Source organism: Salminus brasiliensis, chromosome 17, assembly GCF_030463535.1.
Source record: "Salminus brasiliensis chromosome 17, fSalBra1.hap2, whole genome shotgun sequence".
NCBI lineage: Eukaryota > Metazoa > Chordata > Actinopteri > Characiformes > Bryconidae > Salminus > Salminus brasiliensis.
This window is the reverse complement of record NC_132894.1, coordinates 31,166,050-31,190,495: the sequence shown is the minus strand read 5'-3', so window position 1 is coordinate 31,190,495 and position 24,446 is coordinate 31,166,050. Positions and strand designations below refer to the sequence as shown.

The 24,446-nt window shown below is 44.4% G+C and overlaps 2 protein-coding genes across 3 annotated transcripts in view; both read left to right on the top strand.

Moving 5' to 3' along the window:
• Positions 1–10,030, top strand: part of sptbn1 (spectrin, beta, non-erythrocytic 1) — an 89,250-nt gene extending 79,220 nt beyond the window's left edge. For both annotated transcript variants that reach the window (XM_072660402.1, XM_072660403.1), the window contains 11 exons: positions 305–679; positions 840–1,084; positions 1,200–1,338; positions 1,464–1,548; positions 2,204–2,400; positions 4,132–4,229; positions 4,498–4,552; positions 5,650–5,861; positions 6,655–6,828; positions 6,938–6,980; positions 8,294–10,030. In XM_072660402.1, coding sequence (XP_072516503.1) covers positions 305–679; positions 840–1,084; positions 1,200–1,338; positions 1,464–1,548; positions 2,204–2,400; positions 4,132–4,229; positions 4,498–4,552; positions 5,650–5,861; positions 6,655–6,828; positions 6,938–6,980; positions 8,294–8,524 — 1,854 coding nt within the window. In that variant the 3' untranslated portion in view covers positions 8,525–10,030. The remainder of the gene's footprint in view (positions 1–304; positions 680–839; positions 1,085–1,199; positions 1,339–1,463; positions 1,549–2,203; positions 2,401–4,131; positions 4,230–4,497; positions 4,553–5,649; positions 5,862–6,654; positions 6,829–6,937; positions 6,981–8,293) is intronic.
• A 2,277-nt stretch (positions 10,031–12,307) lies between these two features.
• The window catches only part of eml6 (EMAP like 6), a 48,998-nt gene continuing 36,859 nt past the window's right edge, over positions 12,308–24,446 (top strand). Inside the window, exon 1 of the mRNA XM_072660520.1 lies at positions 12,308–13,396. Coding sequence (XP_072516621.1) covers positions 13,188–13,396 — 209 coding nt within the window. The 5' untranslated portion in view covers positions 12,308–13,187. The remainder of the gene's footprint in view (positions 13,397–24,446) is intronic.

Here is a 24,446-nt window from a genome sequence, read left to right as displayed (position 1 = left end):
TCCAGCTCCCACATTTCCAAATATATCAATACCAGGCTACAGAAGTTGGGAAAAATAACTTTTGACTTAATATTCCCCTGGCCACCGCATTATGCTATCGTCGCTACCACCGGAGTTTTCCGGCCTGAAAAGTCCTGTTCATCCCTTCCATAAAGTCCCATAAAGTAAATGCAGCATTAGGGCGTATTGGCTGAATGGGTTTATCTGAGGTCTGGGGATGATTTAGCAGAGCCCAGATAACTAAGGTCAGTTCACTGCCCACTGTTTGCATTTCCTGACCTTCATTGTTCTTCCCCATGCCCAGATGTTGCAGGAGCGTTTCCGTGAGTTCGCCCGCGACACCGGCAACATCGGTCAGGAGCGTGTGGATTCCGTAAACCGAATGGCTGATGAGCTCATCAACGCCGGCCACACTGATGCTGCGACCGTTGCAGAGTGGAAGGATGGACTGAACGAGGCGTGGGCGGATCTTCTGGAGCTGATCGATACCCGCACACAGATCCTGGCCGCGTCCTACGAGCTGCATAAGTTCTACCACGACGCCAAGGAGATCCTGAGCCGCATCCTAGACAAGCATAAGATGCTGCCTGAAGAGCTGGGCCGGGACCAGAACACAGTGGAGACGCTTCAGAGGATGCACACCACCTTTGAACATGACATCCAGGCACTGGGGACGCAGGTTTGTGAGCACGCACACAGCTGCAAAAGTGAAAAGCTGCATCACAACAAGTTGCACAATTCTGATATAAAAAAAGGACTTTTATTTTGTTGCAACACTTTACAGCCAAAAGTGCCAGAATTCATTGACCTTTCCATCACACCCCAAATGGTTTGCATAGGTGCGGCAGCTGCAGGAAGATGCAGTTCGTTTGCAGTCGGCGTATGCAGGCGACAAGGCAGACGACATCCAGCGCAGGGAGACCGAAGTTCTGGACACGTGGCGGAATCTTCTGGAAGCCTGCGAAGGCCGGAGGGCGCGTCTGCTGGATACCGGAGACAAGTTCCGCTTCTTCAGCATGGTGCGTGACCTTATGCTTTGGATGGAGGACGTCATCCGCCTTATCGAGGCCCAGGAGAAGCCCAGGTGAGCGCGTGTGAGATTGTGTGTGTGCATACACTGGGCATATTGTGTGTACTGCTTTATTTGCTGGCTAAAGTAGATTGTTGCTTGACTGTGTGTGTCCACCGGTTCCCAACAGGGACGTGTCCTCTGTGGAGCTGCTCATGAACAACCACCAGGGCATCAAGGCCGAGATAGATGCCCGTAATGACAGCTTTACTGCCTGCATCGAGCTGGGCAAGTCTCTGCTGGCACGGAAACACTACGCTTCAGAGGAGGTGAGGGACAGATTTTATATGAAGTACAGTTCCGCTGAGAGGCTATGGAGGTGTTTTTGGTCTATGCCACTGACACAGTCTTGAAACTGAGATCCTTATCTTGTGTGCCTCTGCTGCCTCCCCAGATTAAGGAAAAGTTGTTACAGTTGACGGACAAGAGGAAAGAAATGATTGACAAGTGGGAGGACAGATGGGAGTGGCTAAGACTGAGTAAGTACCCTCAATTTTACAATCTTGTAGTGTTCAGTTTTGTCATGGACAACAGATGGTAATTCACAGTTGCTGTTTATAAACAGTGCTCCAAAAATTCCCAATTTCCCCAATTTTGTCCCCAGTTTGTTTCCAATTCCCACCCACTAGTTAGGACTCCCCTCTATCACACCATAATACCTGTTCTGGGAGTGTGAAGGCTAGCATGTTCTTCCTCTAAGTCACATAAAACAAAAAAAATGCATGTTTTCACACTGATGCTGATGCAACGTCATTGGACAGCTCAACACACTTGGAGGAGAACTACCACGTAGTTACATCAGCTAATAGATACCCTCACCAGCTAGAATGGCACTGAATGATGGGGGAGAGGAAGGGCCACCGAGGGGGCTGGGAATCCCAGTTACGAATGGCTGTGGCATCACCAATCACCAGGAAGCAAACTTACGATCTCTCTCTCTCTCTCTCTCTCTCTCTATATATATATATATATATAGACTTATAAAGCACTTTTCACACACCCAGGGTTGTGAAAACACAACAGTTGTTGCTCAGACTGAAAGAGGATGTGCCCGAATTTACTTTTGCACTCACTTCCCTTCTCTTTCTGTGTGTGTGTGTCCACCTGTGTGTGTAATGTGATGTGTCTGGGCAGTTTTGGAAGTGCACCAGTTTTCGAGGGACGCAGGGGTGGCGGAGGCATGGCTGCTGGGGCAGGAGCCATATCTGTCCAGCAGGGAGATGGGCCAGAGTGTGGACGAGGTGGAGAAACTGATCAAGAGACATGAGGCTTTCGAGAAGTCAGCCGCTACCTGGGAAGAGCGCTTCTCTGCACTGGAGAGGCTGACCACGGTGAGACACTGAGAGAGAGAGCGGGATCGAGAGAGGCCTCATCTACATAAAAACCTTGCCTCCCGCCTTACATGTGAAGTCTTATCGTAAAAAACACAAAGAGTTCGGCCTACAGTGATAAAGTTACTGATTACAGAGTGTTTTGGAGTTAACTCAACTCAGTTTAGTCAAGCGTTCCCCTTAACTCACATATGTTGGCTCCTCCCCCTCAATTTGCTTACTCTGTATTCCCATCTGCAAGTTAGAACTCCCCCTATCACAGGGAGGGAGGCCTTCCTATTCTCAGACCCCTGGCCATGGAGGGCTGCAGTGCTGATAGGCTTTGAACTTACGATCAAGCAGGCAGTTAGACACTTGTGCCACTCTAGAGCTGTATGGTCATGGACATTTCTGTGTCCAAGAAAGAAAGGAAAGGTACCTTTACTCAGAACTGGATTCTTATGTAGTTTAGTTTCACAGCTCTAGATCGGCCCTACAGCCTAACTGCTGCTCATCAAGTGTGAGGAGATTCCTAAGGCCTCAGCACTTAGGGGGGGGTCCAGACCTGCAGATGGAAATAAAAAGTAAACAAACTGAGGGGGAGGAGCAACAGACTAAACATCTTACATATTATATACATCAAATGTATTCAATTTCAGCTGCAGCATTTGATAATGTTTATGAGGCTCAATGTAGTAAGTTTTGTTGACCAGACTGAGTTAGGAGAACATTTGACTAAACTACGCTGAGTTATCTGTGATCAGTTACTGCCTGACGTTAAGTTTCTGTGTGGATGTGAGCCTTAAATACTATGAGAAAATATTACAGTTTAAAAAAAATATGTAGACACTCAGAGGAGCGTGCTGGAGAAAGATGCTTGACAGAAAACAGAAGTAAGAGAGAGATGAGTATGACTGTACTCACCTCTGGTAGCTGCTTCCACTTGTGTGGCAGGATGACTTACAGCTGCAAGTTTAAAGGAAACATCTCTAAATATAGAAAAAGCCCCATTTGTTCAGAACTGATGTTTAGCCCTCTTCTGTTCTATCACACTCCCAAAAGAAATCTTTAACCCCTTCCATTCTCAGACCTTTTACATTCAAATGCTTTTTTACACCAATAACATAACATAATAGAGTTATTTGAAAGTTATGGGAATGGCCTATGAGAAGGCCTGGGCCGAAAGCAGCTCCTGGTCATCAAAGGGGTTAACCCCTTAACGCAGAAAGGTGTATTACACTCTAATGGTATTATTTAGTAACTACAGGGTCCTCTGGACTTTCAACTGGTGGGGCTATTTTCTGGTAGTAGAAGTTTGTAATACCACTTTTTAATTCTACTAACTGACTGCAAATATTTACCATAAAAGATGGAAATATTTAAGAGAATCTTTTTTTTTCCCTTTAGATATGTAGAGAAATGCTAAAGCTATAAAGGTGTAATTACACTAGTAATATTATGAAATATGAAATATATGTTGTCACTGCTATTTTAATACATTTCATTTTAATTATACTGTAATTACGGTAATGCAATTATGCTATATATATATATATATATATAGCATAATTGCATTACCGTGCAGTAGTTAATTGTTGGATGACAGTGACAAATATAAACATTAAGAAAGCTCCCCGGCTCTAGTTTAACATGTGAAAACTGCACAATCCATAAGCAGTTTAGAGAGACAACTTGCCGTGAGCGCTTTAGCAGTGACTCTGACTCGTTGACCTTTCCTTCCGCTTTTCTCAGATGGAGTTATTGGAAGTGAGAAGACTGCAAGAGGAAGAAGAGAGAAGGAGAAAACCCCCAACGCCAGAGCCAGAGCAGGAGATCCAGGAACAGCAGAGGTAAGCGCACCGACGCCACAACTAGACTAATCAACACACAGCGACATCCTGACCTTCAGAGCACTGCACAAGATATACAGAGACATTTCCACAAAAAGGTCAAGTATAGTCCAGAAGACATCCAGTTGCGGGAGTGTCTGCTTGCGAGATGTTTGGAGAGTTTCATGTATTTTTACAGCGTGCTAGTCTCACTTACATTTGATATAAACATGCGCTTATTCCAGTCTCAGGTCTGAGTTCTCATTTTGTCCACATTGTTTCTCCACAGAGAAGGAGAGCAGATCGCTCAGAACGGACTGCCATCGGACCAGGAATCCCCACGGGTTAGTTACTGATCCTGCACCCCCAAACACATGCTGCCACCCTTCACAACAGAACACTTGGTCTCATAGAACAGCTGTAAACTCCATCGTGCCCTAACTGTAGTTACTGTCTTTGTGAGACACTATGCAAAGTTGTGACATTCTGACATTGATGATCTTCATCTACAGTGGCTTCATCTGTCAAGGGGTGGGATCTGCATATTAGGCAGCAAGTGACCAGTCAGTTCTTGAAGGTGATAATGGTGTTAAAAGCAGGGGAAATGGGCAGCATAGGAATCTGAGCCACTTTGACTAGCACCAAGTTGTGATGGCTAGACGACGCATCTCCAAAACAGGCAGGTCTTGTGGGGGTTTTCTGGAATTTTCATAGATGCAGGACGTAAAGAATCTACTGCTAATGACTTGGTGCCAGATACCACACAATGCATTCAAATGTCCTGTGGAGTCCATTTCTCAAATGGGCAGATCTGTTGTGGCAGCTCAAGGGGGACCTTCTCAATATTAGGCAGGTGGTGCTAATGTTAAGGCTGATTGGTGTATGTTGCTGAATCCTACATTATATGGACAAAAGTATTGGGACACCTGCTCATTTATTGTTTCTTTCAAAATTAAGGGTATTAAAAAGAGTTTATCCTGCTTTTGTCTGAAAACCTGTCCCTACGGTCCAGGGAAGGCTTCTACTACATTGTGAGGATTTGATATCATTCAGGATGTGTTAGTGAGGTCAGGATGTTGGATAATCTCGTCCCCAAATGCCTAACTCATTCCAAACATTTTACTTCAGGATAGAGCATCCCTTATTCCAGAGAACACAGTTCTTTCACTGCTCCACAGCTTAATGCTGGGGGGCTTTATACCCCTCTAGCCCACGCCTGGAATTAGTCTGCATGGTGCCAATAGGTTCATGTTTATCTGCTCCAGAGAGTCCTATTCTATTGGCAGCACTTCTCTACATGGACTAGACAAGCTGTGTGTGTGCATCTGCTGATGCTTTCATAAATATTCATACAGTGTAGAAGTGAATTAGCATTACAGAGAAATAGAATATTCATAATTTGCCTCCATTCAGACAACCTCTCTCTCTCTCTCTCCATCAGGACGGAGTAGATGGGGAGATTGTGAACGGCGTGCCTGAGCGCAGCTCTAAAGAGCCCAGCCCCATCCCATCCCCAACCTCAGGCAGACGCACCAAGGGCAGCCAGTCGTCAACCCTGCCGACCAAGGGCCAGGAGTCTCCCTCCGCCCTGCTGGAGGGCTTCCTGCACCGCAAGCATGAGTGGGAGGGCAACAACAAGAAGGCCTCTAACAGGTATATACATAGGCTGTACATTATGTAGCTACCTTACAGGTTAATAATACTACTCCACCTGTACAGTATGATCTCATACACCCCTCAGCCAAAACATTACTACCACCTCCTTGTCTCTACACTCACTGTCCATTAGATCAACTCCACTAACCATATAGCAGCATTTTGTAGTTCTATGATTACAGACTGTATCCATCTGTTTCTCTGCATACATTGACAGGGTGGTGGCATGAGAGTAGTGTATGTTGCACTGGTACGAGTGGATCAGACACAGCAGTGCTGGAGTGTTTAAACACTGTGTCCACTCACTGTCCATTCTATTAGACATCCATACCTAGTTGGTCCACCTGCCAGAGACAAAAGCTCATCTGTTGTTGCACAGCTTGTGTTGGTCATCCTCTAGTCCTTTATCAGTGCCCACAGGGCGCTGCCCACAGGACTCTGCTGACTCGATATTTCTGGTTGGTGGACTTTTCTCAGTCCAGCAGTGACACTGTGAGATCCTGACCATTGAAGAACAGGGTAAAAGGAGGCTAACAGAGTATGCAGAAAAACAGATTAACTAATGGTGGAGCTAATATAATGGACAATGACTGTAGAAACTAGGAGATGGTGTATTATGTCATTGTGATCATGGCCACTGAATTGTGGGAACAGTTTAAAAATACGACCATTCAAAAGCTTCCCTTACATGCCCTTGGTTCTCATAATCTACTGCACGACTGGCAAAAGTGGCCGATGCTTCCACTGACCTTCTCATTGCTCATGTTCTACTCCGTGCCTTTTCCTGCAGGTCCTGGCATAACGTGTACTGCGTCATCAACAACCAGGAGATGGGCTTCTACAAAGACAACAAGAACGCTGGCCAGGGAATCCCGTACCACAACGAAATCCCGGTCAGCCTCAAGGACGCTGTGTGCGAGGTCGCCGTGGACTACAAGAAGAAGAAGCATGTTTTCAAACTGAGGTAGGCGGAGGGTCAAGTGCTGAATTCCTTTGGCTATGTTTGGATCCATCTTTGGAACGCTGTTTCTTGACACCTGAAACCTCTGAGAGTGTTTGTGCCTTCCTTACAGAGTGACAGATGGAAACGAGTATCTCTTCCAAGCCAAAGACGATGTAAGTCCCTTTTTTTTTTACTGTCGAATGTCTGTTTGGAGAGCTTTCAGACAAATTGCTGAGCAGCGCCCCCATGTGGTAGACAAAGGAACGTGATTGACCTCACTTTGCAACTGCCTCACAGAGGTGCGAGTGTTGGTGGAGGAACGTCTGCATGATTCTTGAAGCCTTGAAGGATAATAACAGATTTGAATATGAACCATGTAAATGCTGTGCAATTGGAGGGGTGTTAGAGGTTAGAGGTTAGCTCTGTGACAGTTCGGTGAAGAATATGGCGGTGGAATGAAAGGCAGGTTCAGGGAGGTGTTGCTTAACTCTGTCTGGCATGTCTGCATGATCAGTTACCAGCAGTTCTCTGGAATTTTGAAAAGATCAGAAAACCCAATGACTCAAGACACACACTAGATGGACAAAGGTATTGGGACACCTGTTTATTTATATAAAAACGGATATTAAAAAGACTTTATCTTGTTTTGCCAAGAGGATTTGATTGCATTCAGCGGCAAGAGTGTTAGTGAGGTCAGGATGTTGGATGATCACCACCCCATCTAATTCCTGACTTCCCAACTTATCCCAAAAGTATTGAATGAAGCACCATCTATCATTCCAGAGACCACAGTTCTTCCACAGCTCAATGCTGGAAGGCTTTATACCCCTATAGCCCACATCTGGCATTAGGCAGCATGGTGCCAATAGGTTCATGTTTATCTGCTCCAGAGAATCCTAATCTATTGGCAATACCTCTCTTCACGGACTAGACAAGCTGTGTGTGTATTTGTGCATTTGCACATCGGTGTCAGCAATAAGCACTGCTTGAAGCAGCTGAATGTATTCATTACAGGGGGTGTCCACAAACATTTAGACAGCTAGTGAATATATATGTATGTTTATGTATATTTAAATATTTGAGTTCAACGGGTTTCTAATAAGGCTTATAGGTTCTGTTTATTCAGAACTATAGAATTATTTCTGAATGTGGCTGTAAATCTGTATCGTTTGTTTTGAGGCGGGACTTGGAGTGAGGAGCAGGCAGAGTAGAAAGCAGCCAATCAGATGCTTTGTATCATCAGACTTCAGAAGGTTGCGCAATAGTGAAAAATATTCATCATCAATTAAGGCAGAGTTGGCAGAGTTCCAGACACAGCAGAACTGAATTTTCAACCACTAGGGGGCGCACTCGCCAGGTTTGGAACAGCACAGGTGTCGTTGTTTGCTTTAAAAAGACGTCAGCAAGAGGTTAGCATTAGCTCCAGACTGCAGACGTGTCCGATGTGTCCTGACGGTTGCTGAACCTCTGTGTGATGTTTCTGCAGGAGGAGATGAACACGTGGATCCAGGCCATTCAAAACGCGACCACTGGCTCGTCGGCCTCTGACAAGTCAGAAATCACCCCCAGCAACCAGAGCACTCCCGTCTCCAGCCGCGCCCAAACGCTCCCGGCAACCGTCACCCTGACGACCGAGTCCAGCCCGGGCAAGCGGGAGAAAGACAAGGAGAAAGACAAAGAGAAACGCTTCAGTCTCTTCAGCAAGAAGAAGCAGTAGAGGCCTGTTCCCATAGCAACGGAAACATTCCGTTCCCTCGCTTCCCCCTGCCCCCCCCCTCCCCCCCTTCCCCCTCCCTTCTTCATCCTTCATCATTTGTTTTCTTTTCTCTTCCTTCTTTGCTTTTCTTTTTTCTCATTGTGTCTGTCCACCTTGAGTGATATTCCAGCATGCAAGCTCAAGAACAAGTACACCACACTCTGTGCCTAAAGTCCCTCTGATCGGGTTCCAAAGTTGCATTAAAGGAGGAAAAAAAAACAAAACGATTATGTTAAAAAATTATGTTTAAAAATAACCAAAAAAAATAATAAAAAGATACGATTTTTAGCTAGGGTGTGTTGTATGTCAGGGAGCTCCACCTTCAAGTCGAGTTTGGAAAAATTCCAGAGGACCAGATGTGTTTTTTTAAGCTGTTCTGTTTTTATTGTCATTTGAATTTGAAATCTACAATTTAATTATTGATTATTGATTAAATATCACTCTTTTTTGTAACTGTGTGTCGTTGAAGGGTGTGGATATTTAAAACACTTTCCTCAATTTTGTGAGGCTGTCTTGGAGAGGGGGGTCGCCCCGCATCCTCTCTCTTTGTCGTCGGGGTGGAGCAAGACAGTGAGTGATGCTTCGAGAGATAAAAAAAAAAAAGAAACAACAGAAAACTATCGTGCAGGTTTTACCTGCAAGTGGACGTGAACTCGAGAATTCCAGACGAACAAAACCTTCGCAGAAATTCCATTCGCTTCAGTTAGTCGCTACACCCGGTTTGGAGAGATGTACCTTTTTAGGAATCAAACGCTCCAAAGTTGTAGAAATCCTTGCTGATATGAAGGTAGATTAACATCATTTGGGGCCATGCTTGTCTTGTGTCCTTCAGTGAAAGCTGGTGGATCTCCAACCAGATTCCTTTGACCTGTAAGAATGTTGCTATATACAGTACAAAAGGACTAGAAATCCATTGTTGTTGTTTTCTTTGTTTCTTTGTTTGTTTTTTACGTTTTCCTTCCTTTGTTTTTTTTTTGTTTGTCATTTCTCCTAAGTTGCATCATAATATATGTTTCAAATAATTCTAGTACAGAGTATTGAAAAAGCTAGATGTATTATAAACACTCTATAGCATCAATGTTAAGTGGAAAGTGGAACTCAAAGCATTTACTGGAAAAAGGTAAAGTTACTCAAAAAAGAAAAAATAGGGTTGCTTGCTTGTTGGCTATAGCACTACGCATTCGAGTTCTTTTTCTTTTTTGCTACATTATCCCGCTATTTGATACATAGTGTGCATTTCTCTGTCACTGTATGTATTGTAATGAAGAAAAAAAAACGAAGAAAAAGAAATTCATCTACTGCACAATCAAAAACAACATAATAGGAATGAAATCCTTTGCGAGGTCAGGGCCTTAAGGGGGCGTATAGTTAACCCCCTGCCCGACTCAGATGTATGAAACTGCACCTGTAGACCTTACCCCTCTCTGTTAAATATGTGCGATGTCATTAAAATGCTTTTAAACATTACTGCCGTCTGCCGACTCTTGTATCGGTGTGTTCAAGCTCTAAACAGATGCATACACTCACCGGCCACTTTATCAGAAACACCTATTGTATTGAACCCTGCAGAAACATCCAGCTCAAGACCAGCTTTTTTTTTCCTGGTAGCTGGTTTCAGAAGGTCTTGGGTGGTCTTTGATGGTTAAGGTGGTGGAAAAACTGAATAGCCAGGCCAGAACATAGCCTATGCTGGTGAGTTTGCTGGTTTGCTGGAGGACACACCCTGTATGCAAATACATGGTGCCAGGAGCCAATGGAAATGAGGTATTTATTTGCTGCAGAACTTTTAGTGTTGTCTGGTGTTTGATCTATAAAATCTTTAGGATTAAGGCGTTTCTCTGCAGAAACATGAATGAAAATATATATTATATATATATTTATTGTTTTTATAACAAATAAAATATAAAAGAATCTCTAAAATATATTTAGTATGGATACTAAGCCTTTTTATAATTTACAGATAATTATTGTAATTTTTACAGCATAGAAAATATATAAATTAATTTGTAATTATTGACAAAATACTTTAAATAACAGAGGAATTGTTTATTTATTGTATCAATTATTTTATGAGTCAACCACCTTGTTGTTGGTCAGCCAGCGTGGTCTTGCTGGTTGTCAAGCTTGATCTGCTTGATCAGCTAAACCAGCAGCAAACTCAAGCATACCCTAGACTAGGTGGTGCTGTAAGGTGTGTATGTCTCCTGAGCCAGGTGTAAGAGATAAGGAGGTATGGCAGGTTGGTGTGGTGAGCTGCTGAGAGAGGCTCTCTCTCTGTTTCTTAGGGAACGCCATCTGGGAGCACCATATGCCTGGGATTATGGTGATATGTAGACCCTACAGACCCTTATCTTATCACTGAAGAACACACAACTACTGCTGACCACACCTGTACACCACACACCCAGTACACTCTTAAACATAAGGGTGCTTCCAAGGGTTCTGGTTCAGGATGCAATAGAAGAGCAACCCTTGGTTCCAGTGTGAAGAACTTTGTTCCTTGGTTCCTTTGACCTTTAAAAGGTTCTTCATGCTCACAGATCTCTATCTGACCAGTCATGCCTTCAGTTCAAGCAAATCGCTGAGCTTTAGAACACGGTATGACTTCTGGCAGTAAGCTTCTCCACATAGCTACATTTCTTGATGACTTCTAGGACGCTTTTTGAAGAACCGGTGTCAGGTTTTGGGTGTGTATTTACAGAGGTGAGATTGGTGACAGTCTAAATCCAGTGTTTGTTAGCAACATTAGCATTAGCATCTCTCATTCTAAACTAAAGAAGCACACGTCAGATACCAAACATGTCTCGGTTCATTGACTGCATCTGGGGTCAGCGATCAGTCTCGTTCATTTGACTTTTTGTTAAACTACTCCTTTAAATCTCAACATACACTACATGTCCAAATGTTTGTGGACGCCCTATCTAATGAATAAATACATTCAGCTACTTTATGTTGCACCCGTTGCTGACACATGTGCAAATGCACACACACACACAAACACACACCAGCTTAGCTATTATTGGCAGCATGCTGCCTAATGCCAGGCATGGGCTATAGAGGGGTATAAAGCCCCCCAGCATTGCGCTGTGGAGCAGTGGAAGAGCTGTGTTCTCTGGAATGATGGTTGGCGGATTGGGGATTGAGGGTTAGGTCTCTGAATGCAATCAAATCCTCACAGTGATGCTCTTAAAATCTAGTAGGAAGCTTTCCTCCCTGGGCAGTAGAGACAGTGCTCTTTTTTAACACCCTCGAGTTCAGAAGCAGCAGTGAACGAGCAGGCGTCCCATTACTTTTGTCCATACAGTGTATGAGCATGTGCTAAATCACTGATGTAATTTTTGCTTCATGGACCAACACCATGCAGCGCAGGGAGGGGAATCCATGAGCATTGCTGGGAAACACTGCTGCCACTGCTGCTGACAGATGCACGGTCGTAGTAGGGTCACGTGATCCCGTCTCAACATGCCACCCCCAGGCCGCTCGGCTCAAGTCCGCGAGCGGCAGTGAATGGGGAGGGGTGGGGGATGCCCTCCAATCCGTGACCGTGCTCCAGGCTGAGGTGACGGTCCGGCCTCGGTTTGAGCTTGGGTGCTGGATGAGGAGCAGCTCCGTGGGACTATTTTCTCGGTTTAAGCTCGGCTTACTGTAGATCTGCGTCCTTCTAGGGACCCGTGCTCAGGACCTTGGACAGCGCCAGGGCTGCATGGGATTTGTAGTTCTCTGCGCCAGAGCCACGGTTGCCGTCTTAAGCGCTTGGGACTCCAATTCCCGTGATCCCTTGCGTGCGGACACCCTTTCTTACGTGTCAGCATCATCAGACATGGGCCACAAGGCGTCGTAGTAACCAAACTGGATTGGGAACTCCAACCCAGAGCCCGTATTCCTCAAAATCCTACGCCAAGGCTTAAGCCCAGACCCTGTTTGAGTCATCCGCGCTGCGCTGAATCCGGTTTTAGGGGGGATTATCCACAACGGACGGCTTTTTGTGCTGCTTCTGGCTTCCTCCCTCTGAATCGTTTCAGGATCCACGTCTTGGGTCCTGAGTAGCTCCAGCATCATGAGGTTCTGAAACTTAAGGGAGAAGGGATTTGGGGATTTCTGCTCGTTCCGGGGACGGTGCAGACGCGCAGGGATGCGGGACGGAGGTTTGCTCGCTGGGCTCGTGGAGGGAGGCGACGCTGAGACTGGCTGTTGATGAGGAACGTGGGTCATCTAGCCTGCATGGGCTTACCTGGGTCTCCTCGTTGCCTGTAAGGTCGGACCAGAAGGGGTCTCAGACTTGGGGCATCTCGGAAAGCCCTGGATGAGCCACCGGAGACCCGCGGTGTTCGTCAGCAGCCATCGGTTCTAGGCTCATCTGTGGCTGCATGATGGCATGATAGTATATTTCTCCACGACCTGTTTTGCTTTTAGGTGTATGCAAATGTAGGCTCGCGCTGTAGCTGGGCTCTGAAGACCCCCCAACACACAGCAGGAGAAGCAGGAGAAGGCAGATTTTCCGTAGCAGCAAGCACACGCCCATCCCCTTCCACAAGGCAGAGCCGGGCAGCCCGCCGTCGCCGAGGCAGATCTGGGCTTGCCTCCAGCTGGTGCTCCGATGCTGCACGGTGGGAGTTGATGGTGAATGCGGGAGAGCATGGCCGATAAGACCGCTCCGCGCTGCCAGCTCAGGCTCGAGTGGATCCACGGCTACCGTGGCCACCAGTGCCGCAACAACCTCTTCTACACGGCGGGCAAGGAGATAGTGTACTTCGTGGCTGGAGTGGGCGTCGTGTACAACACCAGAGAGCACAGCCAGAAGTTTTATTTGGGCCACAACGACGATATCATTAGGTAAGACTGAAACACAGCACGAGCACCTCAGCCTCCCCTCGAGACAGCTACTGGGGCCGGGGTCTGCGAGCTGACCGGACTAATCCAATTCGGTTTATTTCAGATCAGTTCAGTCTGATTCGACTCTGTTCAGCAGCTGCTGGCTCTCCCACGGTGCTTCAAAATGAGCGAATTCGGTTTAATTCGCTTTACGTCAATTCGGTTTAATTGAGCTCCATTCAGACGCTAATTCTATGCGGTTCAATTCGATTTACTCCGTCTCGTTTAGTTCTATTCGGATCAGTGTTCACTCCGTTTCATAATAATTCAGATCAGTTCACATCTGCATGTTAAAACTGTAGTATAATTCGGTTCATTTCAATTCGATTCAGTTCTATCAAATTCAGCTAATCAAGTTAAATTCATAGGTTTAATTAAGCTCAGTTAAGTCATGTGTAGTCTAATTCAGTTCATTTTAACTGATTTATTTCAATTTGATTCAGTTAATTTGATTCAGTTTCACTTTTTGTATCTCTTAGTGGTTTCAAATCTTAATAAAATTCAGTTAGGTTTGATTCAGTTTCATGTTTATCCTTGTTTAGCTCAATATGAATTCAATTTGGCTCAATTCAGTTCAATATTAGAGAACCTGCAGCTGCTCTAATAGTTAATTCTGTTTGATTCATTTCAGTTCATTTGAGTTCAGTTCAGTTTAGCATGGTTCCATTACGCTCACCAGCTACTGGTGCCCTTAGGCCCTTAGGCTGTTGTGGTAATTCAGTCCGGCTAATTCTAGTCTCACATCTTAGGCTTACAGATTGTCTCAAAGCTTAGGCTTAAAGTATTAGTGTAGCAGTTCAGTTGTGCTCAATTTAGCTCAAATCTGTTCTCTTTGATTCAGTTCAGTTAATTCTAGTCTAGTTCAGTTTGCTTCAGTTCACTTCGGGTTGCATTTCGGTCCACTGGCAGTCGACTGTTTCCAAAAAGTGTTACCAAAACATCTTGATTCAAATGTAGTTGAATTCAGTTCAGTTTAATTCAGTTTAAATCAGTTCAGACACATTCTGTTCTAATTAGTCCAGTTCAGCTCAATTCAGGACTTGATTCTAAGGCTTCATTGGCTTAGCATCGGGATATTAAGTGTAAATAGGTAATGGACACAGTGGTTTATTTACTCTCTCATCGGTGCAGCACCAGAGATGGGTTGCTCCATGATGCGGGGACATCAGTGCAATGGAGCGGACGATTCCACGGGTTTACAAGGCAGTCGGCTCTTAGTGTGGGCAAAGACGGATCAACGATCCTGAGCTTTCGTATCCCATCATTAGCCTTAAAAGGCCCAAGGCTTGGCCTCACGCTGAAGCACATGTAAATATTGCCCCTGTCAACAGCACCAATAGTGTATCTAATGCCAGTGTTATGATGGGCTGGATTGACTGGGGTTAAAGCAGTCTGGGCTTCTGAGGTGCTGAAAGATCTCACTGAAATGGGAACTTTACAGAAGAAGGGAAAATGATGGAGAGTAAAACTATTGCAAGCACTTTATTCCAGGTCATTTCTGTCTGGCATTTTCAAATGGTGTAAACAATAAAAAGCGTAGATGCAGTTGATGGTGACATTTTACAGAGATGAAAATGGGTTCGCAGCTTTTAAGGCCTTTTCATGTCAAACAAAGCTCAGCGATATTTGTCCTGAAGCTAGTGATGGCCCGCTAAGATGTGGAAGAAACAGAGCAGTAAATGACCATGACAAAGTAGTAGTCTCCTCTTCATTCTCTTGCCTCTGGGTGAGCTTGGTCTGCCATGTGCGAAAGCCCATGTGTTAGGAAATGGGTTAGCAAGGGTGCAGGACTGGTTCATTGGGAAGGATTGACAGTTTTGTCTCCGGCATGAAGACCAAAGGAAATGCAAGCAGAACCAGCCACCCACACCCATTCACTCTCTCTCCAGCTTCCTGAATTGCTTGATCGCTCTCTGAGCTGCTCTCTCACCAGTCTACGTGCTACTCGTCTTCTCTGCCTCCCACTTTCCTTCTGACCTCTTCTCTTTCTGTCTGCTGCTCAGTCCGATCTTTTAATATTTATGAATGGATGTTAACACTTGAGCAGATTTGACTCTAGGCTCCACTGCAGGCTATAGCTGGCCTGTTCTACGCCGAGCATGCTTTTAATGCAGAGGAACTGTTTGCAAAAAAAGCATTTGTAATTACCAGCACCCTCGACGACCAAGTTACCAAGTTAGATAACATCGCGGTGTGGTACGAGTTTGATGCAGTGGGGAAAAGCAACAAAAAGGCATTAGGGTTTTTTGGTATTCATTTATTTTATAGCCCTTAGAGGTTAATGACATGCCCATTGTTGGTGGCAGGACGAGTGCAGTGTTCGAAAATTGGTAAATGGGCACAATGCTGCACAAGAACGGAAGTTGTTGGCAGATGTAGGCACGTTGATGGAGCTTATGAAAGGAAAAGGTTGAGGTATGCGGATCTGGTGGCTTCTCTGGAGGTGAGAGAGCGTAGGTGGCAGGTGTATATTAGGCCAGCAGAGATAGGAGATAGGAGATATAGAGGACAGGTGCTGAGGGTGGCAGAAAGAGCTATTCAGTGGTTGTGGCTGGGAAGGGCTGAGGTTAGGTGGGGAAGGGCAGAGTGTGTTTGAAGGTGTAGTATGGTGGGAGGTGTAGGCTGCTTGGTGCCTGTGTTGTTGGTATAGTGGTGCTGAGGTTGTGAGTGAAATCCTGTGAAATCCCCTGAAGTGAGCTTGGAGGGGAGGCGAGTGGAGTGGAGTAGTCGTGGGCTTGAATCAGCAAAACACTGACGGAGGGAGGTGCCTACCTGATGACCCCTGTGAAGAGCTTGCAATGTAGTGGGTGATTGGGGTTAAGAGTGAAGGGATGGGAAGGTTATGGGTAACCTTATCTTGTCATCCTTCTGGTCTCAGTGGAAGTGTTGCCATTGAGACCAGCATTTCCTTTTCAAACACCATCGTTTTTAAGAGGCTATACATTTTCTCAAATAAAAGAGACATCTGCTTTTAGCAGTTTAGCCACAATTTAGCTTACAAGTTTAGGCCAAAGTCTGACCGATTGATGGCAGACAGCCAAACAGAAGAAACAGTGCCTTTTTCCCTCTTCCGTTTCTCAATCTGTCAAAGCAGAGCTCGGCCCGAAAAGCACAGCAAGCGTTTAGCAAGCTCTGTTGGCCCTCCAGGCAGCGCTGCTATTCTTATCGCCTGATTCGACTCAGGCCAAATTATCATTTCGCTCAGATTCTCACCAGAGTCAGCCAAAACACCACACACACTTGCCCATTCGTGGCATGCTGATTATGCTGCTATAGCCATGCTGCTGCCTTATTACTGGAGTCAGACTCAATTCCTGTAACTGTTCCAGTATCGCCTATACATGCATACCAATCAGCCCACCAGATGCCTAACATTGTGTAGGTCCCCCTTGTGCTGCCCAACAGATCTGGCCATTCGAGGCATAGACTCCACAAGACCTCTTGTGGTGTCCTGTGGTATCTGGCATCGGGATGTTAGCAGCAGATCCATTAAGCCCTGTACGTTGTGAGGTGGGACCTCCATGGATTGCATCACCTGTAAGTGGTACTAATGTTATGGCTGATAGGTGTGTATCATGTCATGTAATTACGGGAGAAAAAACTACTTGGAGTACTAAGTGCTCCAGCAGCTTCCAGTTTATGGCAGGCCTGAGCCGTTGGGGTTCTTGGGTTGTTCCTGACCGTCTGAACCATCTGAAGACAATTTTGGTCTACATTGAGGCTAAGTGTCTACACCTCACCTTGAACTGTGACGTTTGAACTGATGGTCTTGAGATCTGCCGTTTTTTGGATGGCTCCTGAATTCTTTTGGAACTGTCAGCACCACTGAATTCATAATCAGTGTATGTATGTTATTAACCATGTATATATACCTTGCATAACTGTCTGTTATTGCCTCAAGGGTCCTTTCAGCTTGCTGGCACGACCCACGCCTTCCATTCTCAAAGCCTCCACCTGCGAGGACAGACCGAATGCTCTGTTGCCGTTTCTTACGTAAGATGACCGCGAACCAGCATAGTGAATAGAGCTTGTCTCAGCGTTATGGCAACAGAAGGACACACTGCTAATCTAAAGCACCTGGAGGCTACAAACACTCATTTATTTGGATAGAAGTCACATTTGAACAAAACTAACCTTTGGAGAACGCTGTATCTGCTGGGCGCTTATAGAACAGCATCAGTCATTCAACCTGAGCCATCCTTGAGGACCCTGCAACCTTGTGGTATATAAAGGAGTGCAGAGAAGAGCTTGAATAAGCACACACATACATACACACACACACACATACACACACTCTCATCCACAGAGGCATAAATCTTCCCTGGTCATGGCATATGAGGGCAGTCTGAAGAGTGAGTGTATTAACCCAGTTTATTGTGTAGCCAGGGGGGAGGTTAGCTTTTTAAAGGCCCCATTAAAAAGTTCTGTAGAGGATTGCAAGTGGTGCACGGTGTAGATGGAATTTAGGGTACCTCTTTTTCGGCTGTGAAACAGGTTTCATGAGCTCTGAGTCGTTGGCTAGATCTTTTGATCTACAGTAATGAAGATGGGAAGCACAGCATGGTGTCTCTCGTGTTGCTCCCAGTTAATGCTCATAGGTCATGTAGACGTTTATATAGCTTTAGCAGTTAAAATGTCTTTGCGAAGCTAGCCTGAGGTAGCTTGTTGATTGCTGTAATGGGGAACCTCCAGGGGTTTAAGGACCTTCAGATTTATAGGGAGAAAAAGTTTATATATATACATTTGAAGTTTTTATTGACAACAAAATGGTTACATTTTTGAAAACTGTCCAGTCAGATGTGTTTACATCTAAAAATCTGTATTTTTATTAGGGATTAAATGATCCGGATATTTAACTCAGGGTCAAAATGACCTATAGATGTGATAAACACATATAGCAAACAGCAAGTGTGGTGCCCTTGACCTATCACCATCTCTCAGCGAGTAATCAAGCTCGTCTTCCAGATAAGGAGAGCCGAGAAGGGAGGAGCTGCTAGCTCCTCTTTAGTCTCACAGACTCTGAATTTCAGAATAAAAGTCCTGAGTCCTGACATCATTGTGCCAAGGTCCAGCACAATTATTATATTTGTATTTTAGTGACAAATTAACATACATTGGCATCATTTCAATCCTGATGCCTTTAGTCTCTCCCACATATTGAGGTATATGATTTGTTCATTCAGCAGTGGTTTCGGATCGGTATCAGGTATCGGTCGATATGCAAAGTTCATTTATCTGTATCTGTATCGGAATGAAAAAAGATGGATCGGTGCCCCTGTATGTATATGTAGATACCGCCAAACGAGCTCTTCCATTGTTTGGGACTTCATGAGCTGAAGCCAGTGATTGAATAAATGAAACATTCCTAAAGAAATAGATATAATAAATAGAAATATTCACCATTGAATGTTTCTATTTGTGGGTTGGTTATTTTCATTTGTCAGTGTTTGCAGGCAACTAGCAGTTTGCATTCACTAGCGTTTACTTCACCTTGAGTTCACAGTTCCCTGTCTCTCTTCTAGCTGTACTTGCCATTCTGTCTTTAGAGAGAGCTGTCCAGCTACCAGTTTGTTTCCTGCTGTCTCCAGTGTACTTCTTTTGCCTTTCAAAATCGTAGGAACCATGCCAGATCTGATGTGTTGAAGTTTCGCTGTTTTTTCTCTATGGCAGCCAACAAAGAACTACAGACAGTATTGTCATATTTCACAGTGTAAAATACCACAAACGTGTAAAGTATATCCAGCTCTTTAGCATGAGAATAACATATTGGAATGCAAGTAAACCCTTATAAAATGAGTAGAGGTAATAAACACTACAGACATGAACACCACAAAATAAAACATTCTATATAATTCAAAGTTGTGAGTTTCAGATCTGAACCAACACCAGAATCAGATCCAAATATGAATTTGACATTTGCTAGAGGAAACTGGCCAAAGGCTCCATTCGCCTCAAATGTGGATACATTTGGGATAAAATAACATGGTAAAGCCCAAAAGTCAATGGTGTGAACAGTAGTAAAACAGTGTCAAATCTGAACCAGATCAGACCTAAATATGAATTGGGAATTGGCAAAATTGTCTAAAGGCCCATTCACCTCAATTCAGAATACTTTTCGGTTAAAATAAAAGCCAGTAAAGCTCTCTGTCTAAAGTGTCTAAAGTGTAAAAAACAGTAAAGCAGGTCCAGAGCTGAACCGACACCAGAATCAGATTTAAGCTAAATATTAATTGAAATTACTAGAGAAAACTGGCAAAAGGCTCCGTTCACCTCAATTTGGATCCTTTTTTGGCTAAAATACATGATAAAGCACCAAAGTCAATGGTGTGAACAGTAGTAAAGCAGTTCCAGATCTGAAACAACACCAGAATCATGCAGCCCTAGCATGGAGTGAACATCACGGCAGTTCCGGAGGTCTCCTACGACGTCCATCAGGCCCAATTACCTGTGACTGACTGCCCTGTCCAATCACTTCATCTCTGAGCCTCAGCACTCACAAGTCACCGGCCTGAGCCGAGACACAACTGCTCCCTTTATACCCGCATCCACAGTGCTCATATTAACCTGACATTGAGAAATATGCTCATGAATTTTGCATCACACTCATGTCAACTTATGCCAGCAATTATAGCGATGAACAGATGCTGCATCCTCTCTGAGCGTCCTGTTGGACTGTTCCTGAGCGTTTGGAGAGGTCTGTTGCTGTCGTATGTGGGATACACAGATGACCAGCTTTCTTTAAAGCATTGATTCAGCTACAAATCTATTTCATAACACATGCATAAGCACAGACCGATGGATTTATAAAGTATTACTTGAGATTTGATGAACTTTTATGAGCATTAAAGCTCCGTACATCAATACAGTGTCATTTACACGTCACGAAATATAAGCTCTTAATAAAGTTGTATTATTATCTTAATAAAGTATTATTTTATAAATATCTTACAGTCTTACATCAGTGCCAATGCATGTGTTGTGACGTGTCTGTATTGATAGCTTTTAAATAAAATCAGTCAGCTTGTTACCGTTACCTCCTAAGTTTCTTGCTGGAGTTATGAGGCTAATGTTGCTAACTAGAAATGGCAGCTAGCCACTTGCTAACTTTGTGCAAACTCGATGCCTAAATCATCACACAGAAACTGGTTAAAACTTTCGAGTAGTTAAGAAATCTGTAATAGACCTGCCTTTGTGATTACTCACACTGACACACTGCTATCTGCTAAAAAGGGCTAAATGATGCTAAAAACAATAGCAGCAACCATCTTAGTAAACTTTCATTACTTGTTAGCCACATTAGCCTTGTAGCTACAGCACCCTAAAAGAAACAAACTTTGGACGCCAGACTTGTTTTGACTGGATTGGAGATAAACTATGTAAATTAGACTATTAGCTTAAATTCCTATTTTGGTAGCTTTCAAATAAACTTACTCAGTCTTAGTTTTCACTGGAGCTATGAGGCTAATAAGAAGCATCTAACAAGGCTAACTAGTAATGAAAGCTAGCCACTCGTTAGCCTTGTGCCTTGTGTAATGAAAGCTAGCCACCCGTTATCCTTAGCCTTGTGTAATGAAAGCTAGCCACCCGTTATCCTTAGCCTTGTGTAATGAAAGCTAGCCACTCGTTAGCTTTGTGCCTTGTGTAATGAAAGCTAGCCACCCGTTAGCCTTGTGCCTTGTGTAATGAAAGCTAGCCACCCGTTAGCCTTGTGCCTTGTGTAATGAAAGCTAGCCACTCGTTAGCCTTGTGCCTTGTGTAATGAAAGCTAGCCACTCGTTAACCTTGTGCCTTGTGTAATGAAAGCTAGCCACTCGTTATCCTTAGCCTTGTGTAATGAAAGCTAGCCACCCGTTATCCTTAGCCTTGTGTAATGAAAGCTAGCCACTCGTTAGCCTTGTGCCTGTTTACCTCAGAAGTCGTATGGTTTTATACTGAATTGAACCAAAATATGTCCCACTTTTTTATGTCCCAGGTTAGCGTTATAGAATTGTCCCGGGTTAGCACTGTGAGCAATAACAGTTATACAATAGTAACACCACATTATACGTTGTTTTTACATATTCAAGTTTGCACAACATGCCAGGACATTTATGCATTGAAATGCTTGTGGTGAGGCTCAGGTTGATACTCTACTGGAGGACAAAACTATATGCATACTAAACATATTAAAATAAAGTTATATAAAAATTATATGAAATAACTACAAAATACACACAAAATACAGAATATACAAAGACAGGAGGGATCTGTAGAAATTCTCTGATATGTACATTTATGAGACAGGTATTGTTATTGTTAATGTCTATTCCTGTTGTATAAAGTGACTTAGTGATGTTGTCCATAGCAGTGATGTATAGAGTATTAATAATAAAGTGACCGAGGGCAGTGGTGTTGGTGAAAGGTTCACAGCTTGTTCAGGAACCTGATGGCTTGTGAGTAGAAACTGTTCATTAGCCAGTTTGTTCTGGCCTGGATGCTGCGGTACCTCCTGCCTGATGGCAGTAAGGTCAACAGGCCGTGTGCTGGGTGGCTACAGTTCTACCGGATCTTCTGGATTGAAACATAGTGGAAACATAGTGGAAACCTGTCTGCGGATAGTGGTTGGACGACACTGTGTGTACGACTGATTCAATGAGACACGGAAGGATAGAAGTGCTAATAGACTGCGGAATACTGCTGCTTTCATTACTGTCGCTGTCCAGGGCAGCCATCTTGGATTTTAAACTCGGGGTTGTTGAGGCTCTCCCAATTTTTGAAATAGGAAATCCGATATCATCTGGCATTCCAAAAAAACATAGCAGCATCCATCCAGTGTCCAAGTCTGAATACTTGTCCAATACTTGTTAGCAACATTAGCCTTGTAGCTAGCCTCCAGTGCTTGAAAAGCGAACTTTGGACTCCAGACTTGTCTTGACTAGATGAATACATTGTGGATAAGAGATTAACGTATGAGATTAATTTATATTAAGAGATTAATGTAAATTAGCTTTAGACTATTATCTTAAATTCCTATTTTGGTAGCTTTCAAATAAAGTCACTCAGCCGTTATTTTCACTGGAGCTATGAGGCTAATAAGAAGCATCTAACTAGGCTAACTAGTAATGAAAGCTAGCCACTCGTTAGCCTTGTGCTAACCAGATGTGTAATGCTGCTTTCTGTTTACCTCAGAAGGATGTCGGTGCGAGTAATGGCGTCACACTGGTGTTTTATATTGAATCGAACCAAAATATGTCCCACTTTTTATGTCCCAGGTTAGCGTTGTTAGAATTATCCCGGGTTAGCAGCGCTTGAGAAGCGAACTTTGGACTCCAGACTTGCCTAGTAATGGAAGCTAGCCATGAAGCTAAGTCTTGAAAACCCCGGTTTAAATACTGCAGCAGCCATCTTGCAGTCTTGAAATCTCTGAATTGGTGTCGTAACTTTCCTTTACTTACTTAAGAAGCAAACTTTGGATGCCAGACTGGTCTTGACTGGATGAATACATGGTAAGAAACGGGGGAAACTGTAAATTAGATTTGTAGCTGAAGCATCGCTTCAAGGCTACTGTAGTGCTGGTTGACTGCTTTACACTTTCTCTTCCAGCTAGCCGTGTGAGCTGTGTGAGCTGTGTGAGGCCAGTTGGAATGAGCCGAGGCATTGCCGTATCTCTGCTGTCGTGGCCCGGCTTGGAATTCCCACTCCACTGCACAGAGCCTGCAGCGCTAACCCCTCTCCCCCTGCTCTTCACTGCCTTCCCTGCTCATCCGGGCTGTGCCATATTTCTCTCTCCCTCTGTTGTCTACTGCTGTCATATCCTGGCCTTTCCTCTCCTTTTCTCCAGTTTAGTCTCGTCCTCTGTGATCTTCCAGTCAGTTTTTTTAAACTCCTGTTTTAAGGCATTCACGCTCCGGCTGTTTCCCTCCCTCCCTGCCTCTCTAATTTGACTCCCGTCTCTCTCTGCTCTCTCTCTCTCTCTTTCTCGTTTAGCTCTCTGTCTGTTTTGTCTCCTCTCTCCCCCCCCTGTCTAATCTTTTAGTCTCCCTCAATGTCTCCCGTCTCTCTTTCCTGTTGTTCACCTAACCATCCTCTCTCTCTCTCTCTCTCTCTCTCTCTCTCTCTCTGTCACTACTCTCTCTCGCTTTCTCACAATTTTTGCTCTCCCTCTCTTTCCCTGCTTATGTTCTCTTTGCTGTCTCACTCTTTTTACTCTCTTTTTTTTCTCGCGCTCTCTCACTCACTCACTCTCTCTTGCTCTCGCTCACTCTCGATGCTCTCAGTCTTTTCACAATTAATGCTCTCTCGCTCTCACTCTTCATGCTCTCTCTCACTCTTTCTCACTATTTTTGCTCTCTCCTACTCTCGCGTTAGTATTGCTCGCCATCTCTCACGCTTTGTGCTCCCTCTCGCGCACACATGCTCGCTCTCTCTGTCTCTCTGTCTGGCATCCAGCTATACATTGTGGTCAGGGACGGCAGATCTATCCCAGAATCCATCTGTGATCACTGATTCACATTCAGCTTAGTGTTATGGCCGCAGGGGCTGTGAGTAAACTGCTTCGAGACACCCAAACACACACACACACACACACACACATTCAGCCTGATTCATTCAGACACACATGTTCTACACACACACACTACACACGGTGCTTCTGTATGGCCATGTGCACACAAGCATGTACACACACACACACACCATCACTATCATCAGAAAACCATTTAACCACCCAATTGTTTTTAACACCATCAGAAAGCAGCAGCCACTAGCTACCGTTACCCCTGTGTGAACGTCTCAGCAGTGTGTCTGCTGTGAGACCTGCCCATTATAAAGACAGTAAATAAGAAGATGGTTAAAGATAGATTTGACTTGTATCCAGCAGTGCTACTTTTTTACACCTGGCATTAACGTGTGTATGTATCCGGATAGTAGCTGGATACACTTGGACTGGATTCTGGTTACACTGGCCATTGCAATGTGTCCCCAGCGTGACCAGGGCTGTGTCTGAAACATCCGAAACGCTCCCTTCTAAATG